We start from the raw sequence: 23,122 nt of genomic DNA on the forward strand, positions 1-23,122 counted from the left end.
GTTGAGAACTATGGCGGGCTGTGAATGATCTGAAGCATTGAAGCGCTGGAAAGGTGCTGGTGTGGTGGGTGGGATCTTTTTGAGTTGTGTGAAGTGTCCGGGTGGTACATAGCGATGAAGATGGGCTCCCATTTCCTTCCGCACGAGTCGAAGTAATGGAGGTACCAAGTCCGATGGCGATAAGAGACTGGGACTGTTGCCTTGCATTTTCCTAATTGTCCGCTTGTGCAATGCCTAATCACTTGAATTCAGGTGGAAGCCGTATCTAAAGAAACGAACTTCACTCAAATACTGACATGACGACCAGCCGCTGACGTCCATGTTGCTCTATAGCTAGCCTACTGTTGAGATTACGAGACCGCTTAGACGAAGAACTATTGTGGTTGATCTGGAACAAATTGTTATGATGGCAAATTTCGCGAGAGGTAATGCCCCTCTGGCCATTTTTAATAACACACTAGACCATGAATAGCAGGGAACACTTTGTCAATCGGCCACGATTGAACATGCCGTGGAGGCATCCAGTAACTCCGGCTCCATAAAGACCACGCTACCTTAGGCAGTCCCTTTGATTCCAGGGTGTGCACAATCAGGGTGCTGACGACATGAGAGCACTTTGTCTCCCCACAACAGCTGCAACCCCACGCAGCCATCGCCATTACCACCCATCACAACCATAACACGCGGCGGCCCGCACCTTGGCGGCAACCAGCGAGTGCTGGGCGGGAGGTGCCGTCGCCAGACCCGAGCTTGGCGCCCGATCTCGCCGCTCGGCGGGGCCGGACCCTGCACATCCGCGCCCCCGGACTCGTCGGAGCACCACGCCCGATCTCGAGCCGTCGGCCCCGTCATCGGATGCCCCGGCCGAGGTGGCCACGACTTGCCCATCGCAAACAGGTTGGACCACTGCGTCTTGGCCACCCGACGACACGGCGAGCCAATTCCATATCATCTCGGGTTCTTGTAACTCAAGACGACGTCAACCGCGACTGCACCAACGAGAGAGTGACGATCGTCGATTTTTGATCCCCACGCATCTAGGGAGAAGCACACACATTCACACCCCCTCAGCCACCAACCATGGCCAGTCACGACACAAAGATTGTGCTCATCACTGGTGCCAACACGGGCATCGGATGGGAGGCTGTCAAGGCTTTTCTCCAGTCCGACGCGCACTATCTCGTGCTCATGGGCAGCCGCTCACTCGACAAGGCCGCCGAGGCCATCGCCAAGGTGCGACAGGAGGTGCCAAATTCACGCAGCACCGTCGAACCCGTCCAGGTGGACATCTCGAGCGACGACTCGATCCAGTCTGCGTACGAGGCCGTGCAGACCAAGTACGGCAGGCTCGACGCTCTCGTGAATAATGTCGGTATGTTGCGTCTGCTGCTCACTAGCATCCAGTCCTCGGACTGGAGCGGCCTTCCCCCCCAGCCGACGAAAACCCGTCCCAGACTGGCATTGATGAATAAATTCTGTGCAGGCGCATCATACGAGGGCGAGGCCAGGCAAGGCAAGTGCACCATGCGCGAGGCCTGGAACAAGAACTTTGACGTCAACGTCTCGGGCACGTATGTCATGACCCAGACCTTCATGCCGCTGCTCCTCAAGTCCAGCGGCGGCGGCCGGCTCCTGTTCATCACCAGCGGCCTGTCCAGCCTGAGCAAGTACAGCGAACAGCCGTACCCGGCCCCGAAGCCGCCCGCGGGCGAGGGCAAGTGGCCAAAGGAGGAGCTCGACCAGTTCAACGACACGATGGCCTACCGGTCGACCAAGACGGCGCTCAACATGATGATGCTCAACTTTGCGTGGCAGCTCACAAACGACAACGTCAAGGTCTTTGCCATCAGCCCCGGGTTCCTGGTCACGGGCCTCGGCGGCATGACGGAGGCGATGAAGAAGCGTCGTGCCGGGCCGGCTAGCGTTGGAGGGCAGTTCATCAAGGATGTCGTCGAGGGCAAGAGGGATGCGGATGCGGGCAAGATTGTCCATTCGAACGGGAGCGTCCAGCCGTGGTGATGCCGAAGAAAAGAATCAAGATCCCATGCCGTACACATTACAGGATTCTCTATTCGCCTACGGACTCGTCCCTGCAGGTATTTGCGCCCTCTCATCATCCTCTGAGAGTGACAGTGTCATATACTGCATTAGATTAATCCATTTGATTTGATTTTGATTTTAAGAAACCGCAGGGATGAACCCAGGATGCTCGCATACACGTTGACGTGGTAATGCTTAGAATCCGTTTGTGAGATATCGGCCCCGAATAAATGACGTCACAAATAGCATGAATATACCAAAGTCCCTCTTTGTCAGCTCATGATTCAAGGCCAATGAGACTGTCTATACCAACATTGACAGATGCCAGTGTTTCTGTCAGCTGACGTCGATAAGTGTGCCCCGTGGCATATCGTGTTGTGAGGTTTGGCTGGAACGTCAACAATATGGAAGACAAGGTTGGCTACCATAATGGTTTCCTACTAGGTTTTCCATGATTTCGAAATTCACTCGGAGCGCTCAGTCATCCGTGGCAAGCAATCCCATTCCAGGTCACAATTGCCAGCTCCTGTCCCATGAAGAAGAGCTTGCTCACAAGTAGGGAATCCGCACCATGACTGGATGCACGTCCCTTCCGAATAAAGTAGAGGTAGCATCCTATTCTCAAAGATACAAGTCAACCGGTACTCCCATAAGACTACTTAAGTACCCATTCATTCAGAAGTGACTGCGTCAGCTAAACCTACGCAGGAATGCCCCAAACGCCATCGTAAGATCGGCCCAACGCTAGACCCCTGATCACGCCATCAAAAACGTCAGCACCGCGCGCCGAGTTCTCTGGTAGGCGGCGGCGGCGATCTCACATTTTTGTTCGCAGTTCCTTGTCATTTGTTCCCAGTTTCTTGGGGAGGGGTGTGCAGTATCGCCTTGTTGCAGCCACTGGTCGCTCCTCCTCCAACGACGAATAGCATGTGATGTAATCTTGATATCGTCAATTCAGCCTTCTAGGGCATGGAGCCCCACCCTGCAACGGAGGACTCGGAAGCAGCCACACATGGTTTAGGGGACCTTAGGTTATGATCTGGGGTTGCCAAGCTTTTGCATCCCTCCGGGGGGGCGGACTGCTGTGTGATCCGTGCGAACGCAACGCAGGCCAGACCAGACACACACTCACACACACACATACACCCGCGATCTGGAGGAAGTTCTAATTATGGGGAGACCGATATCACCCCCCCCTTTTCCCCCCCGGCTGTCGTCGGCAATTTTAAGGTTTCTTGCTTTGCTGGGTCTGGCCACAGCCCATTCCGACACTGTCGACGACAACAACAAGGCCCGGAGTACCGGTGCTCCTCCGTGCAGCGACGAACGGGGGGTCGTGTCGAGCTGGGTCTGTGTCCCTGCTCCTGTTCCTGCTGCCTGCTCCGGATGGTCGGTCGTTCGTCGCTGGAGACACTCGAGTGCGGCAGTGGTAAGTAATGATAAGCAGCAAGGATTGCGGTATGGGGTTTCAGCTGGCGCGGTGCTTCGATGTTGTTTGGTGGCTTGCCGGATGCGGCAGCTCAAGGCGACGGCCCGGACGGTCTAGACCGTTCCCTCCGTGAACCCCGAAATTTTGGAGAAGGGAGGGAGGGAGGGAGGGGGTTTGCATTGACTTGAAGCAACGGAGATGATGGCCCGCCGCCGCATGGTCCAGGCAGACAGACGGCCCGTCATCTGGTAGGGCAGACCGCAGCGGCGCAAGTGGCTGCGGGAGCGCCTTGCCCAACATGGAAAAAGGTAATCACTCATGAAGAATTTGTCATTGTTGGAGACTGGAGGGGATTGTTGGAGAGGTTTGAACACAAATAGTGGTGTGGTGGTGGCAGCTTGATTGATAGCACGCTGCGCTAGCGACGAGGGGGGATGGATGGCCAGCCAAAGGAAAAGGGGACGAGAGACAAACCAGCAGCGGTCGCTGGACTCACGTCATCCAATCAACGGCGGGCGTGGAGACGGCGCCAATTCCGAATGACACCACTGCAGAGGCTTTTTGGACGGTGAGAACTGGGATCATTGGAAGGGGGTGGAGCCTTGCCAATGTCTCACAGTGATCCGCCTCTGAGAAGCCAAGCCACACGGGATTTAGGTCGTTGATGATCCTCAGTATGGGATGGATGAGCACCAGAGCTCCCAGGCGTCCCAGCAACTTTGCGCACAACATCATGACAAAGGCCAAGGAGAGACAGAGCAATCAGAATGGTATCCCAAACTGCGACCAATAAGACACATTTGCGGAGCTGTCGGTCAAAGTTCAGCTGGAAGTGCCGACGAGAAAGCCAATCCTTATGAAACCGGTGAAGTTAGCTGAGCTTAACATTGATATTCCACACTGTCGGGACGCGCCTGGGAAAAATGCTCCTGGGGCTGGCTGAGCCATCTTCTCATTACCAGCAGAACCAGACAGCGCGCCAAGAAGCCATGGACAAAATTGGAAATTGCAAAGTGGAGATACGAGCCAACTTATCTCGAGCTCGCTCGTATTCGGTACGCAGTGCATTCTGCGTGCTTGAACAATTGGGTGAGTGGCTGCATAACGGCGGCGCCGCGCCATGAGGACCACGGCTCGGGTCTGGAGCCGAATGGAAAAGACATCGCTGGGCGCAAAACTCAGTTCTGGATTGGAGGAGAACAACTGGCTGCTAGGTACCCTCACCGGACAAGCCCAAGCTTCCGTAACCCCTGAGCGGATCCTTGCCCGCTGAGGAATAAGGTTTAACAGGACACACCCTCCTGACAGGGTTCCCCCCTGGAATGCATGGCAAGTCAGGTCATGATGGACCACACCTTGCAGCGGCAATTCTGACACGGGCACGCACCTCCGCTGGGGGGCGCGCGACCCAGTTGCGGAGAGGCAGCTTGCCAGGTCCCGTGACCGAAAGGCTATGTACGGGGTACAGAACCATTTCTTCCATTTACCGGTAGCCAGGGAGCCATGCCCTCTGGAATACCAGCTAGTCGGAACGCCCCAGCTCGGCATTCCCACCGGACTTTCCCTGTGGACGATCCTTGTTGGACAAAAGAACCCTGCTGGCGGTACTGCTGGGAGACATTACGGTGCCCGAGATGAGGACTGGCGGTACAGTGCTGCTATGAGGAGTCGCGAAAGGATCCCTAGAGTAGCATATATGTTATTGCACTTTTGGTGTCCACTCTGGAGCAGGCTATTGGGGCAGAAGTTTATGGGTGCTTGAGCAGGCCGAAAGTTGCAATTCTGTAAACTCTATTCTTCTCAAGACTTGGCTGGCTGGAGCGACCCTTGTGAGTACCTTGAAAGGCTGGACTGTTCTGGGATGACCACCTTCAGGGATCAATGTCACGTTGGCGAGACACATTGGATGAATAATTAACCAGCCAGACTCCAAACCCTGAACAGTCAACCAACCACCGTTAATAGCAAGGGCAGATAACTCTGGTGGCTCCGGTGCTGATTCTGCCATGCCTGTCTACCATGGGGGGAGACCACCAATATCGGAGCAATCATAATGACAGGTCGAAGCCCATGCGGGGCATTTGGCATGGCGAACTGAAATGCATGTCTGGCAGTTGACCTGACATTCTGCACGTCTGTGATGTACGTAGATCACAACGCTATAGGTGGATCAGCATGGGCTGGCCATTCTTTATCTTATTTTCTTATTCTATTATATAGCAGCGATCAGGATACGAACGCCTTGACCGCAACAATACCTGAATGACTGACCACACGCTGAAACGTCTCCAAATTATGCCCCGGCGAACTTGAGCACGAAGAACCTGCAGTTGCGTCGCGTAAAGCCCGTAACAAGCAAATGCATTGGCATTGAAACGACATGAAGGGCTAAGTAATACCTGCCGCTCGGGGGCGGGGGGTACGTCGAAGCCAAGGCTCTGAAACCGGTGACACAGGATGCGCTCTAGACGCGCAACCCAACTTAGAGATATATTCTCCAAGGAATAAGTCCGGGGTTTCCTGCTGAGGCCAGCAAAGCTCCACCCTGTGAGCCGCTATGGAAGCTCAATGACACACAGGGTGTTGCGTGTATCTAGAGATCCTTGTTCTGTCAGCCAATTCATATGTACCCCCAACTTCCGCGATTTTCATGAACGAGGCAGCCCTCCAGGAGTTCTTGTTCCCGCATCCAACAAAATGTATTGGCGTCGTCCCGCGTGAATTCAACGTTTCCACTGTTGACACGCCAAGGATCGACTCCTACGGTGCTGCAGGGTTGTCACAGTGAAGCATGATAAGCGCTGTCAGGGGGAGACGTACATGGGGCCCTCTCATCTGGTATTGGGTTGACCTTGCGAGCTGCTGCCACCACCACTGATCCTCCACCTCGAGCTAGCGCGCAAATCACGCACGGCAGAGAAGGGGCGTGGGTTGCCTGCGGGCTCGCCCGTCACTGGATACTGACCACTGACTGCTCACATGCCTTGTGGAAGGGGTGCCTGTCTCGCGGCAAGTGCAAATCACCAGAGGCCGCGTGTACTAGGCTGAGCCGCGGCCAGTAACTGCGTAGGTACGGCAGCCAGGATCATGACTTGTGGGTGTTGTGGACACGGCAGGCAGGTGATGGCCGGACCCCGGCGTGGCCGATCTCCTGCTTCATGTGCCGTGTGTGTGTGCCCCCCGCCCTCCCCCCCCCCCCCCTTGCGGTTGACGAGCCCAGGATACGTTGCCGCATCAGGCTTTGTTTAATTGCCATTTCCAAGACCGCCAGCAATGCGGACCTCCGAGACTCTGTCCTCGATAAACCAAGCAGTGCCCAAATCCGCCATCTTGTTGGAATACCCAAGCTGGTCGGCTGCCCTTGCAGATGCCGCCTAACGCATAATCAAAGGGGTGGCCATGATGGACGAGAGAGGCACTCCCCCTACTCAGTACGGTCGGTCGCAGGACGGAAAAGAACACCCAGGTCTGAAAATCCACGGCAGAGAGCACAAGTGCCGGCCGGAGAATATCTTACTTTCCATGCCGCCCGCCAAGCCATCAGCCTTGTCGAAGCTGGCTTGCCGCTCAGCACATTCGCGCACCGGCATTCCTGACTCGGCCGAGTTCCCGTAGCTTGGTCAACTCTGGTGGTTTGACGATCATCAGACGGCGTATGACTAGCAACCTTATTTTTTTTTTCCTCCAGACTGGAATCGGCGACCGAGGGGGGCCTGCTGCTGCCGGTAGTTACGGGTTCGTCTTCGCGTGAACTCAAAAGTCTGGACTGGCCCTGGCCGGACGAGTGCCCCGGGACAGTTCTTCCGCTACACCTGGTCGCCGTGGCACGGGCAGTAGTTTGAGCTGTCTTCTTATCAGCCCGTCTGTGTGTTGCTGAACCAGCACCATGGTCCCGGAGCAAATGTCGTCAACAGCATAAGATGACGCACTACCGCTCACGAGCCGTCTTGTCGCGGGATATGTCTGTGAGTTCGACCTGCCTTATCAAGTCTCGTGTGGTGTGTGCTCTAGACGTGGGGGAGACTTTGGAGTCCCGGCTCTAACACTTCTGGACCAGCAAAAGCGGCAGAGGAAGTGCTAGAGCTAGGGCTAGAGTCTAGGCATGGCAGTCACGGGGGGGTCAAAAGTCCGCTCTGTAATATGGTCTGAAATTCAGTTTGGCAGCCATCCGATCTACGGAACTCCGGAGGTGGCCCGCTGGCAACGCCCGCGTCTCGCGGCGAGCGAGTTTCTCTTACTCATGGGCCAGCTCTGATCGCGCATGATTCACTGCTCCTTATCTTAAAACTCTAAATTATCATGTTCCGCGGACTTCAGTCCAGAGCTTGGGACCAGATAGAAACAGCAGCACACTGGTTCGCGCGGCCCGCGCCGTGGACCTCCTCCTGCACGTGTGTTAGGAGTAGTGGTGGTTGCCCGACTGATACAACGCCAGACAACCAACACGTGCAAGCAGAGTCCTCTCTGGGATCACTAGGCACTTTGTGACTTGGATATCCCGCAATTTAGAGTTTGTGTGCTTGAAAGAACCGGTCCAGCTGCTGAGAGAGCCATTCGCGACTTTAGCGATGCGCTCGTTGTCCGTTCTCGGGACACTTGTTAGTAGTGCGACATATTTTTCTTTTCTTCTCAATATGATTTTCTTTTAGTTTTTTTTTCATGCGGATAATGGCAAAGAAAAAAGTATCCTCGGACGGATCTGTGGGGCTGGAGATTCGAGTCCGCATGCCTCAGGATGTGCTGCAAGCATCATATGCAGAATATGTACACACCTTGGGGAACAGAGCGCGGGGACAGGGATCTACCTCAGGCGTGGATACAATACTCTGCATGTGCGTTCATGCTTATGACACAAAGACACCTCTGCAGGTATTGTCCCGATGACAGCTGAGCTCATCTTGGAGGCGTGTCTGCAGTACGTGGCGGGAACGCTCCGTCACTATTAGCAAGCCGGAAGCCCGGGTCTGGATATCTCCAGGCGCGCAGCAAGGCCGACACTTGGGGGGGAGAACACCTAGGCAGCCTGGTCAAGATCAGAGTCAACTAACCTGGATACCACAATTACTTCCCCAATAGGAAAGAAAGCCTTACTTCAAAACCGACCGGTCAAGATGGGACACTGCAATCATGATACGTGCCTCAAACCAAGCCCAAGGGTCCTGGATGCTGCTCGAATGGGGAAACGAGCCTTTTTATCGCGGTTCTCTTGGACGTCTCTGGCTGCATCCTGCTGTCACTGATTACTAGTGGCTCCCTGATTGGTGGGACGGGCCCCCGTTGCCCTGTGACCTGGGCAGCATGTGCGGCGGCGTGGGAAGCAGCGGAGGCCGGGGTTTGGTGATGCGGAGCCGTCACATCTGGGGGCTCACTCAATGTCGGTAATTAGTGCGTGACAGTGGGTGGGCAGCGCTGTTGTCGGTGTGCACGAAGGATGGAGGGAGGGAGGGACTGCCACTGGGGCTGCCTTACGAACGGTTTACTGATGTGAAGTGGGTGTGGCCCTGAAGCCATCCTAGCTGACGTATCTTGCTTGAACGTCGGGAATCAATTGTAAAAAGCAGCGTTACAATGGAGGGAGACCTTCCAGCACTCGCTTGCATGGCAGGTGGAGATATCACCCAAAAAGCACATCTGGCTCGCAAGCATCATTGGATTGCATGGTGGGGGCTTCTATACGACCAAGCCGCTATGCCCGCTCGCTGGTTTCGAAGCTTTGTCAACTGTCTGATCGTCGTACAAAGGTGACAGACAATGTGCATGAAGCCTGCGGCGCCCCCACAAGCAATCAGGAAACGTCGGCCATCCATGGAACCTGCCCATACGTGGTGCCCTCATGCCAGTCTGCGCGCAGTGGCTGTGACCCAGCGTGCGAAACCTTGGTAATGGCTTTGCGGATATCCATGAAGGGAATGCCGCATGGACAGTACAACAGGAAGCACCCCTGATGATCAAGCTGACGTCTGGCGAATGTTGTGCGGAGCATCGACTGACAAAGGTTGGTTACTCAGCGCCGACGCGACGCTCAAGCCCCAAGTGACCTACAGAAGTCCCAATAGTGCGCCTCCGTCGGCTAGGTTATAGGGCACGCACGGAACAGATCCCGTGCGTGGCCACAAGGATCCATGGACTGTGTTGAGACTCCCACATGGACCTGGATGTCAAAAGTGGATCTCGCTCTTGCCGACTCTTGTCATGTTGACGCCAGAGCGAGGGCCCCCAGCCGCATGAGCGGTCATTACTCCGTGCTGATGGTTTACGTGTGCAGTCGACACTCATATTGCCCAGGCGACCCAAAGCGCAGACCTTGTAATTATGTCAACGACGTTTCAGTCAGCACTGTAATCGTGGTGCCTTCGGTATTGTTTCCGACTATGGCAGGCGGGCCAGCACTAAGACACGGCTCGAACCGCCCCGCGCTGGGCATGCATGACCTGGCTAGCAGGCAGCATGTGGGCACCCTCCACACAGTTGTACCGAGCGTGGCCCAAAGTCGACATTGTGCAAGCAAAGTCGGCTGACCGTCTGTGCGCATTGAATGGGGACATTCTGTGTGACCATGGAGGGCACCCTCAGACGTCATGGCATGCACAGCGAGTGTGATGACTGACTGATGGCCTCATACAGCCACATTCCCTACGGCTTTGCGCTGGAGGCCGAATCCCAGCGGGGACAGGTACACCCCGGCCTGGCAGGAGAGCGTGGACGTGTCGACATCCACAGCGGTCCCAGCTTTCCGCCAGCTCGACAACGGCTCATCATACTGCAGAGGGTCCTGTGTACAGACTACGACTGTTGATATTTGGCCGAGTCAGTGCCAGCTAGTGCCACATCATGGAGGTCGTCCCAGGACTGGGCTGCGAGGTTCTCATGCCATTCTGAGTCGCTTGCTCCCGCCATGCGGCGCAGCGCACTTCTGGGCGTGGAAAGCCAAGGCCGTCTCCGTAAGTGGCGTGGTGCCAGCCGGACAAAGCGATACCTGTGCGTCGAGACTGACTAGCTGGCTCGTACCAGAGTCTGATCAGGGTCTGAGACTGGACTAGTCATGCGGCGTCGCGCACGCGGCTGCATGCATTCCACGATAAAAAATGGATGAGCACAGCATGGCGGTGTTGCCACAGGTTGGGAAGACGGCGGGCACTCCGATCTGGGCAGAAGCCGGCTCTCAGATGCTGCTGGGCAGAGCGGCGGTGTGTGATGCTCTCGGCCACGACAACACGAACAGCGGGTGTCGCTTTGCACGAGTCGGTGAAGCAAGAGGAGGAACAAGTCTAGTCGGGTGTGGGTGGGTGGGTAAGGGGGGGGGGGAACAAAGTGGCAGTCTTCTGGAAGCGGCGTCGAAGATTCTCAGGCCCCTGCAGTTGCAGGTGCACGACACCCGCCCACCACACACAAGGAGCCAGCTCCGCCCCTTCCCTGTTGTTATTGGTCTTGGGACGGTATGGCCACCCGCCCACCCACACCCAAACACCACCAGGCGTCCTGGAGAGAGAGCTTCGGTAGTCCAAGCCATGGCTCGCATAGAGGTCTCAGCTCGGACGCCGGCCAGCCCAAGGTACGCCTGTCCATTGTCGTTATTAGGTATTGCTGCTGCTCTGTGGCGAGTCAGCACCCTGCGCGGCCGCCGTCTTGTGTGTGCCTGCTCATCTGCCGTACTGCGTAGGCGAGGGTCCGCGCGCCCAAGGCCCTGCGGGCGGGCAGCTGCATCCCTGGCGATCCATCTCCCACGTGCGCCCGTCGTTTCTGCTGCACGCGCGCGCATGCCGGACCAGATCATGCACGACACCACAGTCCTTAGCACCGCCGTCATATTATCGCTCCCAGCGCTGTGCCGGCCCTGCCTACTTACGTACGGCGATCCACGTCATGCCTTGGCTCCGGCATCGTCATGGGGGCGCCTGTCGTTGTCCCACCACGCAAGAAACTGATACCGGCACAGCGTCGCAGGTGCCAGGAAAGCAAGCAGTGGCCAGCATCATGGCCAGGGTCGGCACTCCGCCGGACTGGAACGGCATGCCCGAGTCCAGCGGTGCAGTAGCCGACGGCCCCTCTTCATCGAAAAACCCTTGCTTCGGGGATCAATAGCTGGCCGCTTCAGGACGTTGCCCTCACTCGACCGACATTTGTCCCTTAGCCGGCCCGCCAGGGTGTCGGCGCCATGCAAAACATCCTCAGCCACTGGCCGGCACTTCGCTGCTTCTTCTCAGACATTGCGGCGGCATGGGGAGATGCGTGCTTGATGACGCGAACGATGCACCATGCCGCCAAAGCACATGGCTCCAGAGCAGCATTGACACCGAGCAAGAGATGGAACCTCTCATGCCACCCCTACGTAACAGTCAAACAATTATCATCAGCGAGCGCATTGTCCGTCCTAGTGGCTAGTCGCAAAGGTGGGGTCGCTAGAAAACTTCGATTACTGGGTCGGCAAGCCATCTCCCGGCAGGCTAGAGGGAACAATGGGTGGATGTATCTCTTTCGAGCTTCCGGAATTGCCTCGTTTCAAAAGGGGCACTCTCCTCAAGGTGCGTACGGCCCCTCAGAATCACCACTCCTGCCCATCCGGATCCTTCGGTCGGATCTTGACAACTGCGTGGTACCACACGCAGAAAGTTCGAGGGCCGGCATCACGCTCCACGGGCGCTGGCAAACGTCTGTGTGCACGACATTTCATCCAGCCTCCTCTACGTCTTCGGCGCTTGCATTGTCTCGTCTTGGAAAGCCCTGCCTTTCTGCCAAACAAGTCTGTGCCACAATGGAGTCCGACGCTAAGAACCGTGCGTACCAGCTGCTCGGTACGAGGAAGTCAGGGGTATCAGAGGAATCGACCAGGTCATGCTATCCACAGCTTCGGGGTGCCCACAGCTTGTGCTAGCTTGGGCGCAAGGAGCTTCCCACTTTGATGACTCGATGAGCGAAAGCGCGAACGCAATGACATCCAACAGGGCGACCACATCCGTTCCGGGCTAGGCCTGGTTCGATTGCACGGCAGGCATAGGCTCTTGGGCACCAAACGGCGGAGCATGGATCAGGGACCGGCCGTGGGGGGTGGCTCCTCAAAGCGTGAACGCAGCGGGCGTGGCGTGCCGCAAGTTGGCAGAAGGAGCCCTGGCGCACATCGGAGACGGGGGGCGTGGGTGTGTGCCACGAGGGGTACTTTGGCCTGGACAAGGGCTTGGGCGGGCGCTGCACCATTCCTGTCAACTGTCGTTGGATGGCAGATGGTCTGGGTGAAACCACCAGACCGCTCGTGTATCCCCACTCCCCAGGGGTTGGCGTGGCCGGGGCGTAGGAGGTGGCTTCAACCAATCTCCCTGGCCATCCAGTGGAGACCGCCAATGACTTACAATACTGGTACAGCTTAGAGCCCATGGCAGTATCCGAGTACCTGGGCGGACGCCTGCTTGCGCTTGTCCCTTCCGGCCCAGTGGGGGCTGCTTGATCGTCCTTCTAGAATTTAAACATCTGCTGCTCCCCAACCCTGCCAGCACATTGACGGAGCGGCAACACAACCTGCACAGCATACACAACCACGCACCAGCCCAACATAGGCATCATCACCACAACTACACACTTACGCCGCTACTTGATACACTGTCGTCTTTCTGACGGTTTGAAGTCTTCTGCCGAGAGAGCTTTCTACGAACAAAGACAACACCGAGTCCACAGGACCCGGCCACAAGTCACCTGCAGCAACGTGGGCTGCAACATATCCACTCGTTGCTACAGTGGACGACGTTCACGCCTCACACAACAATCACTGTTACGATGTGCAACTACATTCAGGTACGGCTCCACAACGCAGGCCTGTTGGTCGTCCTGGATCATGCCGGAGGACAGCGACTAACCCGCCGCTAGATCCAATATCATTGTGGCCACTTTCGATTCCCGGTGCAGAGGTGGTGTCACGTCTATGAGAGGACACACAAGAAATGCCAGCCCAACGTGACCTGCGCAGAGTGGAGGTAAGTCCATGCCAAATCGTCAAAGTCTCTCATCTCGAGCTTGTTGCTGACTCGTCTGCAGAGGTGATGAAGTGTGTCGTAAGTGAGCCCGAGAGAATGCTGGCCGTTCGGCTTCCCCTCATTCACGCACTTTTGCCCGAGGCCCTTCCCCTGCCCGACACGCACACACACACACACACCCCGTCACAACTTCTCATTCGTGCCGAGTTGCCCCCCGCACCACACACATGACATTCTCAACCCCCATACGTGTTGCTGCTTCATTTCCGACATTTGACTAATTTGTACGTGCACAGCCGATTGTCGCCCAGTACCCAAGCCGGCTTGGGAATGGATGATCACGCGCCCCCGGCAATCACCATATGTATGATTACAATGCATCGTCCTCGTTCGCTTCACGGGCAGCCACGTGCGATCCGTGATTCCAAGAGGGGGAAGGCACCATTTCCCACCAGCGGCACCTGCGGATGCGAATAGAAACGAAAGAAGCGCTGTTAGCAGTGCTACAGCATGGATCCTGTATGCGTGCATGCAGGACACCCTCTTCAGTCTCAGGACCGCCTCTACCAGAGGAACAATCACAGAGACCCAACCTCGACGCCTTGCCTCGTTTGCAGTGGGATAAACACAGCACCACGCACGAAGGCAGACTGCATGGCATCCACACGCAAGCAGCTACACATGTGCCCAACCATGACGCGCAAACACACCGACGAGGAGCAACAACAGATTTCCCAAGCATAAGCAACCATTGGTCAGGAAAATCTCAAAGAGCACAGATGGGCATGCAGATTCTGGATTGATGCCCGTTTTTTTTCTTTGGCGTTATTTCTTTTCCAAGGAGAGTGGATATCATCACGGAGCTGGGAGACACCTGGCGCAAGGCCCTTTGCTTCGTTTTTTTGGTCCCTCGTTGTGTCTTGCATACAGGCACAACCACACCCGGCCAGTGGTGTGGGACACATGGAAAGCGGCCGCATCTCCACAATGATCTCCCTCTTGAGTCTTTGGGGCGTTGCTGTCTGCACCACCACATTCAAGGGTGCGCAAGGCGCAAATTGCGATTGGTCACGAACTCACGGGGGCAGTATAAACCGGGTCACATCACCCATCATCATTAGCGAATCGACATTGAGCAGCATCGTCAGCCATATCATTTTTCCAAGGAGTTGCACATCTATTACTCTTCCGGCTCAGGATTTCCCGGCGGGCAACCTTGAAGAGGTTCGAAAGGAACGGCGTTCGGCTAAGGATAACTCGAGACAAATACATATTGCTTTTTCCAATCTCAGATTCTTTTGCCACCTTTTGCTCCTTGAACGTGTCGATGAGGATGGGAACTCCGCGGAGCACACTATTGTTGCCGCGTGCACACTGAACCACCATCAGCAAGGAACAGCTTCGTTCAACAGCCTCCCCTGAATTTCCCGAGACGCACAACATGAGGGTTGTGTGCATCGTCTTTGGAAGATTCCAGGTCAGGTCGTGCCTTTATCCCTCTAGTCCACCCCCATTTCACGCAGGATTGCCCGACTGGGACTGACCAAGTCTTCATTTTTTTTGTCTCGCATTTTGTTCCGCCCGTCATTTTATCTCCGATGCTGGCCAGATTGCTCGATGAGACAATCCACCAACACAGCAAAATGCCAAGCGGAGCAAGAAAGTACGGGAGGTCCCGCCCACCACGCCTAGACCATCTTCTTAAATCGCCCAGGTTCGCACGCGTCTGTATTGCCATGTGGTTCTAGAGACCAGCCCAGCAATTTGCAACATGCATGACGACACCGTCGGGGCGACAATGTCGATGGTAGATTGATTCGCCGCATGAAGAAGCCGCGCGCCCCCCCCCCCACCTAGTCAAAACCGTTAGAAGAGGGCCAGAAGAGGGCCAGAAGATGCGAAATCGGAAAAAGATCCAGCTGGCGCAGACCGATCGTCCTGTGCTGCACGCTCACGTGGGCACCCGTTTGGCGGGATTGTACATATTTCTTGTGACCGACGGCGAATTGCATGCGTCGAGGATTCGCAGGATCAGTCAGGTCAGTCAGGTCGGGTCGGCGAAGACCAAAAAGCCCCCCCCTCACCCCAACGGGGGTTCGGACTGCGGGTAGGCATGCGGCTTGACCTCAAACCTACGTAATTTGCAGGCGAACAACAAAGCACGCAAACAACCCAAGTCGACAGAAAGGGAAACCGCCTCGCCAGGGCCGGCCGGGCCATGTCCAGGTTAGCGCAGCCTCGCACAAAGCAGAGTACGCCCATAGGTTTGGAAGTTTTCCCATAAAATCCCCCAACCAAGAATGGCCATGTCTGTGCCGCTGCTCCCGCAATCAATCTTTTCCCTCTTTCTGCGTATGGTGTGGGGTTTTTGTGTATGCTCTGGGTTGGGGTGTGATTGATGCCTTTGCGTCGCCTCGCCCTGGTTTGGGCTCGGACCTTCTGCTTACTCTAAAGTGCTGACCGGTCGCGGGTTCCGAACAGTTGGTCCACCCTGCTGGCAAGAGACAGAGAGTGAAGAGAAAGAGCATGGTTGGCATATGCGCGCATCCCAGCGGGGAACCGGGGGAGCAGAGCAGGGGGGGGAAGAGATCAACAATCCATTATTGTGGGCGTGCCCTGAGGAAAATTTGCGGAAGGTTCCGACGGGGGGGGATTCTATTGGGTTTCGTTATCCTGCTGCGATCTTCGGCATGTGAGCAGCGGCGGCGCGCGCCGTGGCGGCGCTGGGATGTTGGAATGCGTTCCGCGCTTTTTCGTCATTCACGCACGCAAGGACGGACAGACAAGCAGATAGACACACGAATTTGTGTGGAGGTGGAGGTTTCTTTCTTGGTAGGCGGACGTTTGCCAAGAGGTTGGTTTTTTGGGGGCTTTGGAGGGCTCCGTGCAGCTGGTTGGGCTTCTTCTGCTTGATAAGTACCAGTGTCTGGCTGGAGGTTTCCTGTCTAAATCTGACTGGCTACTGGGAACACATGCCAGGCTATCATGGTAGTCCAAGCTACAGGGCGAAGGTGGTGATGGCGGTGATGGTGGGTGGTGCGCCTGCAGGCATGGTCAGCTGCATGTGCAATGGAGGAGAGCAGGCTGCCTGCCTGCCCACATAAGAGCAGCTGTGGTGATTCCTAATCAAGAAAGGATTCTTTGTGTCTGTTGTGTATCTGTTGTTGTCGACATCCGTGCTCTTTGTCCATTCGGATCCTCCCGAGCTCTAGATAACTGGTTGCGCACTCCACGCAACGCAGGCAGGTGATGGAGGTACTGCGAACGGAGTCGGGGGCCCTCCGAACGAACGGGGGGTTGGCGCCTGGCCCAAAACCATGCCGTCGGAAGCACGCAAGAGCAACGTTGTTGCCGATCATTTGTAGCTCTTTTCTCCAAATCTCCAATCTCCCCAGGAACCGCGTAGAGACGTATTTCGGCAACGCGGCTCCGAAGAACAAAGTGAAAGCGACAGCCCAGCGCATGCTCCCTTTAAAACCTCCGTCGTATGCGCGGACAAGGCTTCACGTCCGTCCACTACGGATATTTTTCCGGAGGAAGGAGCAGGGATCTTCTCCCCTAGCTGTCCCACACCGGTCAAGCGGTTCCTCCCTGGCAACTTGGCTGTGATTTAAGCTGCTACTGCTGACAATGCGTCTGAACTCATAGAGGTGTATCTCCTCTGGCTCCAAAGGGGATGGGTGCCTGGGGACATGAAAGTAGCACTGGTCTGCCGCACCGCCGCGCATGGATGCGAATGATTGGCATCCCCCGCATGTGCGGTGAAGAGAAGGGATCTTCTCCGGGCCCGTCTGACGGCGCCCCCTCCCCCCAGCTGATTACCTCTTCCGCGGTTGCTGGTTCGTGGAGCAAAACGTACGTCTCGTCCGCCCGCCGCCGTGGGGGGTTTGTGGCTGGACGGGCGGTCGTTGTAGGTGTCAATCAGTGATGGTGGTGGGAATCTTTATCTCTTTCGGGTTTGGACGAATCCTTCTTCTGCCCTCCTCACGCCATGTCGATGTCGCACCCTGAAGATAAGTCAAGGGTGCACTGGCGCCTGGGAGCGATGATAATAATAGTAAAAGTCCTGGCAGGGTACTTTGCAGTTTCGTGATCGTATCAGAGCGGACGAGGGAGGGGCATGGGCGAGGGCATGGAGACACTGTCGTAAAGCCAGCAAGTACTGATTGATTGCATAATCCTGCTCTTACTCAAAGGGGAGCTGGTCGTTAATTGATTGACGTCGAATAGCAGCGACACATGTCTCTGGCCTAGAACTTTTGACTACATTCCAGCTTGTCACACTGTCAATCCAAAAGTGAGACAAGGCAGGTCAAGGCGGGTAGGCGCACACCCAAATGATTTTGAAGAGTTTTGACTGGTTCCTCCGCGTGGCCATTTGTCCAAGACAAGTGCTCAGCCATCTTGCCATCCAGATTTGGCTTCCGTGGTGGTTACACAACCAGGCACCAGAGATCGGAATCGCGATTGTAGTGTCCAAGCCTTGTGCCTCGCTGCAGCCAGTTCAGATCTCGCAGCAACGAGGCGCCGGATCGTGGCGCAGTTCTTTTTACGGAAGAAAACAAAGCTCATCAGCACTTTACATGACCCAAAGAGGAAGCCTTACAGGACACAACAAAGCAAACATTTATTGATTTGTGTCTAGAAAGGTATCCAGACAAAGCAAGCCCGTGGTGGAAAAACCAGGGCGTAACGTAAGAATCGCTGGCCCAAAGTGGCGCCCGTCAACCGGGCAGCTGGGATTCCTTCGGACCGCCCCGCCCATGCATGTCTGTCAGTTGGCCAGCCTGGCTTGCGACCCCGAACTTGCTGAAAGTTCTGGCATGCAGCGTCGATCCTTGATGTTGTAGTTGCATGCATGATTCGCGAAAAGGCTTGACCCAAATCCTTGCGTCCCTTGCTGGGTAACGCACTTTGCTTTTTTGCTCAATTCTCGCTCCCTCATAGTTATGGCTGCCGAAGCCTCGGCAGGGGCACCTGTTCAGCTCCGAGCTTTGCTGGCAGGGATTCCGTGCGTAATGAGTCAATCAGAGAGAATCCTACATGCGATCAGTCCGCTGAAGTCGTAGCAAGCGTATGATTTGACGACCGTGCTTGTTTTGCCATTGGCGCACATATGGCGCAACGAAAACACCTTGGAACTAGTTTCTCCACTGTCTATCAGGGCGGTTGACCGCCTGGGACGAACCACCTGAAGTCATCCGCAGTGACCACGCGACCCGCCCTATGCGCGCCGCATCCACTTTGCTGTAAGCCACACCATGTGTATTTCACCAGGGCAAGCACAGATGCCGAAGCACGGCTTGCATGCAAATCCCTATGGGAAGGTCGAGCCGCCGGTCGAGCAATAACAACGTGGGACAAGTGGGGAGGTGGCTTTCAGCTCCCCACGCAGGCTTGCAGCTCAGCTTTTTCGATATCCCTCGCGTCGTGGGACGGGCGGGAACACGCTGCGCAGGGATCGCGAGGGAGCATGGCATGGCGGCAGCGGCTCGGAACCCCCTTTGCCACCATCTTTAGTTTCCTATCCTATCCATGCAAATGCAATAGTCTCAAAACTGCCTTGTGGATACCACTTTCTCCAGGAACCATGCAGACGGCCAGCTGGATTCAGTGTGGTAAGCGAGAGCCAAGACACCAGCTGGACCTGCTTCCCGGCGGCAGCTGACGCCTTTTAAGGTTCACACAGGCATAAGCTCAAGGCGGGTGCTTCCGCTAGTAAGTACTAATCGACAGCTTACCAGGGGCGGACACGGAATAGGTTCCGTCAAACTCATGCGCGACTGGAGGTCGAGGCCTTGTTCATCACAATCATACCGCCAATTTACTCTTTTGAGCAGTTTGTAGGGCAAACAGCTGGAGGGATTCACGGTTACATACACCCTTCAAAGGCCGCTGGGCGTGGCGCCCGCCACCCCGTCTTCAGTGGCGGTCACACTACAGACGTTCCCTGACGTCAAGCACTAGGCCGCCTAAACCTGCCTGTGTCCACACAACTGAGCAGGCAGTCTCATTCAATACCTTCAAGTACACATTGCAGGCACCGCTAGGGAAGCTAAGATAGATGCACGGCTGGTTCCGCGCTTCACCGCGTTCTCACTAATGAAACACCAGGTCGTAATACGATGCTGCTTATCGCGGAAACCAGCAAGTCAACCTTGAGCTAAGTATGTGGCTTCTACGGTGCAAGCGACCAAAACCCCCACGTGGCGCCTCGGCAAACGGCTCAGTCTCGTCGAAACTGTACACAACCCAGCCCGCCCGTCCACGCCGCACACCCATATGCTTCCGATGATAACCAGTCCCCCTCGCCCGAGGACGCTGCCTCGGCCTGACCAGAAACAGGGACAATAGGCGAGGCACCACCCGATGGGCCTTGTCCATGCTGAAAAGCAAATGGGAGCATGAGTTGGAGCACTGCCGCTGATTCAGCCTACGCCTCTGCTCGAACAACTCGATGAACCCCCTCGCCAAATCCCCCGGTCACCGGTCACCTTGTTTGGTTTAGAGCTATTCGCGTGCTCGACAGGCATGTCCTTTCCATAGAAGGAGGAGAAGAGCAGCCCGGGGTGGGTGGTGATGAGGGAAGGGAAAGGGGGGGGGGGGGCTGTTCACTCTCGAGAAGTCCGGCCAAAGGGAGAACGACATGTTGCGTCTGTTTGCTGCCCTCCTCTAGAGCAAAGCACGTGTTCCATAGATCGGGGTCATGTGCGCCAGCGGCCTTTTCAGCGAGGGCACGTGGGGGGGGGGGGGGGGGGGGGGAGGGCCTGCCTGCTGGGTGAGAGACAGACACGGACGAGACCTGCGCGCTGCACTTTGATGATCCCATACTCGATTGGATTGCATAAATGGCGCGAGGGTGCGTGCGCCGCCAGAGAAGGGCTCTGTTTGTTGTCTGAGGCATTGTCACGCGGGCCATTTATGAGATCGACGATGCGGGGGTTGTCTCATCGAGACGTTCCCGCTCGCCGCTCGACGGTCTCTCACAAGGGGTTTCAACGTGCAAGGCACCCGAGTTCCTGTTTGTCACTTGCAAGCTGCATCTTCGGTGATGAGTCTTTGCAAAGGGGCCATTCCTTGCTTTGGGGTTGCAGCAGTACTGCTCGCCCACTGGGCGATCATCCAGGGCCGTTGGGCTCCTCTGATTAGGCAGCCCGCAAGGTTCTCAAGTGACGGCCCCGCCCCCCCCTGGTGTTTGAGGGCTGACATCGAGATAAGCTGCTTATGATAGGGCTGTTGGGCACGGTCTCGGACCTGGAGCCTTTGGACGGCGCCGCCCAATGCGAGTTTTTGCACACCAACCAGGGCTCGTGTCTTCGGGCGTGGGATCCCGATCCCGTCTCTTGCTCTGCTCTTCCCCTTCCCAGAAGCGTCGTGGTACCAGAATGGCTGGCCGCCAGGAGTGGTATTAGTGTCAATGTCCAGGGTGCAACATTGATTATTATGTAGTGCCGGGCTTGGATGCTGCCACGAGACCAGGGTGTATTTCCAGAGCCCAGATCGAACTGCCAGATCTCCTGGTTTTGTGACGTGTCGGTTGTTTGAGAAACAGGCCGTTGAGGCATGGCTGTGCGACCAACCAACAACGGGCCACAGAGCCAATAGCGGGCTGCGGGCCGTCCCGACGAGACGGTACGCTAATGTACAATGGCCCCTAAATTCCGCAATGGCTGCTGACCTGCCTGAGCAGAGCAGCGGGTCTTTCTGGAACGTGTTGGTTCACGCCCGCGCGTCCGCACCCATGGACTGTAGTAGCCTGGACTGGGACGCGCCCAGTTCTTCAATCTTGCAGCTACTGCCATGCCATACCATCATCACATTGATGGTCCATACGCCCCTTACTGGCCGAGCTTGTCGCACCCTCTCGGCGACCCGACAGGGGCACGCGTCGTCAAAGCCCCGCAACGTGGGCGTCGAACTCGGACTCCTGTCCTTGTTCGGACAGCAGTCAACATGCAGTACATCATACCGCTTAATAGACGCCCCCTTGCATCGTTGTGCACCTGGACGTGCAGATCGCTAATTGCATCACCGTTGAGCGCGTGAGCGAGAGCACGCACGGCTCCTCGGCAATACGGGCCAATCACCACGCCTGGCGGCCTTCCACGATGACGAAGGACAAACATGTCCATCAGCAGGTACTATGGTACACCTCACGAGTGCCTCAACGGCGGGCGCTCTGGCCAGTTCCTGTCGCCGAGCTTCCATCGGCTATGTTGCGTCGGCTGCGTTGCATCGGCCAGAGCCACAGGCCATGCATCAGAATACACGCCCCCCAGCCCAGACTCTTTGTCTATCTCCTGGCACCGCCGCCTGGCTCGCGTTCATCCGCCTCCTGGCCTAAGCGCGCCCAGGGGTTCTAAGTCATGCCGGATCCCCTCGAAGATCTCCCCAAATGGGTAAATGTGAGCCTTGCCTCGTTTCGTCACGCTGTCGTACCGATATGTCATGATGGCATATCGGGAGAGCATCTGGGCAAGGATGTTCATGACCACACACACACACATCCACGCGACTCCCGCCAATGCCAGATGTGGGTTCCACCAATGGGGAACTGCACTGAAACGCCAATAGCGCAATATCCAAATGGAAGCACGTCCTCTTCTGTATTGGAACAATCACGGAACATCCCCCACTGTAAAACCCCCGGTGCCACCCCACACATTGTTTCTTGCGCTGTGGATTTTCAATGTGTTCCCTTTTGGGGGGTGGCACGCCGCCTATTTTCACCGCTCGTACGACGTCGGCAGTTGCCGTCCACCCAAAAGGCACATGGCCCCGTGCCTCTTGCGACTGCAGTGGTCTCCTAAGAAAGGGCTCGCGGCACTTGGCGGTTCCTGGCCTGTGCGAGATAGAAACGTCCTATTGCAACCACCCCTACGGAAAAGTATTTGCGCGGAAGGGGGAAAAAATCTGATTGTCGGGATATTTGTCCGTGGTGTGAGAAAATCTCTGCAATGCTCTCAAAACAATACAACGCATTCACGTCGTTAAGGGGGAGGGGGCCGGCGTTCCATGGCAGCCATGCAAAAGTTTTGCTTGCTAACCGCCACTCCAAGTGGCATCTGTGCATTTCAACGTCAAAGCACTCGTATCGAAATGCTACCCTAACCCAAGCGCATGATGTGTAACCACGTATCAAGCTTCTCGGCAGCCATGCATGCTACAGCCAGTGTGATTCGCAGACGCTCGAGGCACATACACACACACCAGTAGGCATCCAAGGATCGGCTTGCTTCCATTCATCCCCCCCCAAGTCCTTGTTGGTTCTCCCCTGCTCCCTGGCCCCACGCCCGTTGGCGATGCTACTCCATTACTCAGGCCCGTCGAAACATGCCCTGGCGGCGGTATCGTACATTAACAGGTCTGCCTGCACGCGCGAAAACCACGCAAAGGTGTTCCTTGTCAAAGTTGCATCGACTCGGTGAAAACGCGCATGACCTCGAAGGGGGACAAACCAAACAATGGCAAACAACCCCCAGCCCCGAGTAGCATACGCGCGCCCGTCGGCGTACATGAGGTAGTATTCGAGGCAACCGTTCAAGGCCGTGGACAAGGGGGTGGCAAACAAAACCCCCCCTCACCCCCTTGTATAGCGACCTGCATGAACGGGTGATCATGTGATCGACCATGCATGGCTATATCGGTGTGACTGACTAACCACCCTCCTAATTCGTAAATAAATCGGCGT

At 56.2% G+C, this 23,122-nt stretch overlaps 3 protein-coding genes across 3 annotated transcripts; 2 read left to right on the forward strand and 1 right to left on the reverse strand.

The window, feature by feature from the left end:
- Window positions 1-885: 885 nt before the first annotated feature.
- On the forward strand, window positions 886-2,511 carry B0I36DRAFT_31001 (uncharacterized protein). Its single transcript, XM_046152206.1, has 2 exons — window positions 886-1,372; window positions 1,484-2,511. The coding sequence occupies exons 1-2, from the start codon at window positions 1,081-1,083 to the stop codon at window positions 2,017-2,019; spliced, it is 828 nt and encodes a 275-aa protein (XP_046007502.1). The 5' UTR covers window positions 886-1,080; the 3' UTR covers window positions 2,020-2,511.
- An 11,166-nt stretch (window positions 2,512-13,677) lies between these two features.
- Window positions 13,678-14,284, reverse strand: B0I36DRAFT_31048 (uncharacterized protein). The gene has a single exon (XM_046152256.1). It carries the CDS (start codon window positions 14,171-14,173, stop codon window positions 13,802-13,804), a length of 372 nt encoding a protein of 123 aa, XP_046007503.1. The 5' UTR covers window positions 14,174-14,284; the 3' UTR covers window positions 13,678-13,801.
- B0I36DRAFT_31036 (uncharacterized protein) lies at window positions 14,285-15,162 on the forward strand. The gene has a single exon (XM_046152242.1). The coding sequence runs from the start codon at window positions 14,395-14,397 to the stop codon at window positions 14,851-14,853; it is 459 nt and encodes a 152-aa protein (XP_046007504.1). The 5' UTR covers window positions 14,285-14,394; the 3' UTR covers window positions 14,854-15,162.
- Window positions 15,163-23,122: the final 7,960 nt, after the last annotated feature.

The sequence above is a fragment of the Microdochium trichocladiopsis genome (genome assembly GCF_020744255.1).
Source record: "Microdochium trichocladiopsis strain MPI-CAGE-CH-0230 chromosome Unknown B0I36scaffold_10, whole genome shotgun sequence".
In the NCBI taxonomy this organism is placed as follows: Eukaryota; Fungi; Ascomycota; class Sordariomycetes; order Xylariales; family Microdochiaceae; genus Microdochium; species Microdochium trichocladiopsis.

What these genes read in the sequence shown, in the direction of transcription:
- B0I36DRAFT_31001 (XM_046152206.1), top strand. Translation starts at nt 1,081, where the DNA reads ATGGCCAGTCACGACACAAAGATTGTGCTCATCACTGGTGCCAACACG. An exon ending in CGCTCTCGTGAATAATGTCG is followed by an intron (nt 1,373 to 1,483) that starts GTATGTTGCGTC and finishes AATTCTGTGCAG; the next exon opens with GCGCATCATACGAGGGCGAG.
- B0I36DRAFT_31036 (XM_046152242.1), top strand. Translation starts at nt 14,395, where the DNA reads ATGGAAAGCGGCCGCATCTCCACAATGATCTCCCTCTTGAGTCTTTGG.
- B0I36DRAFT_31048 (XM_046152256.1), bottom strand. Translation starts at nt 14,173, where the DNA reads ATGCTTGGGAAATCTGTTGTTGCTCCTCGTCGGTGTGTTTGCGCGTCA.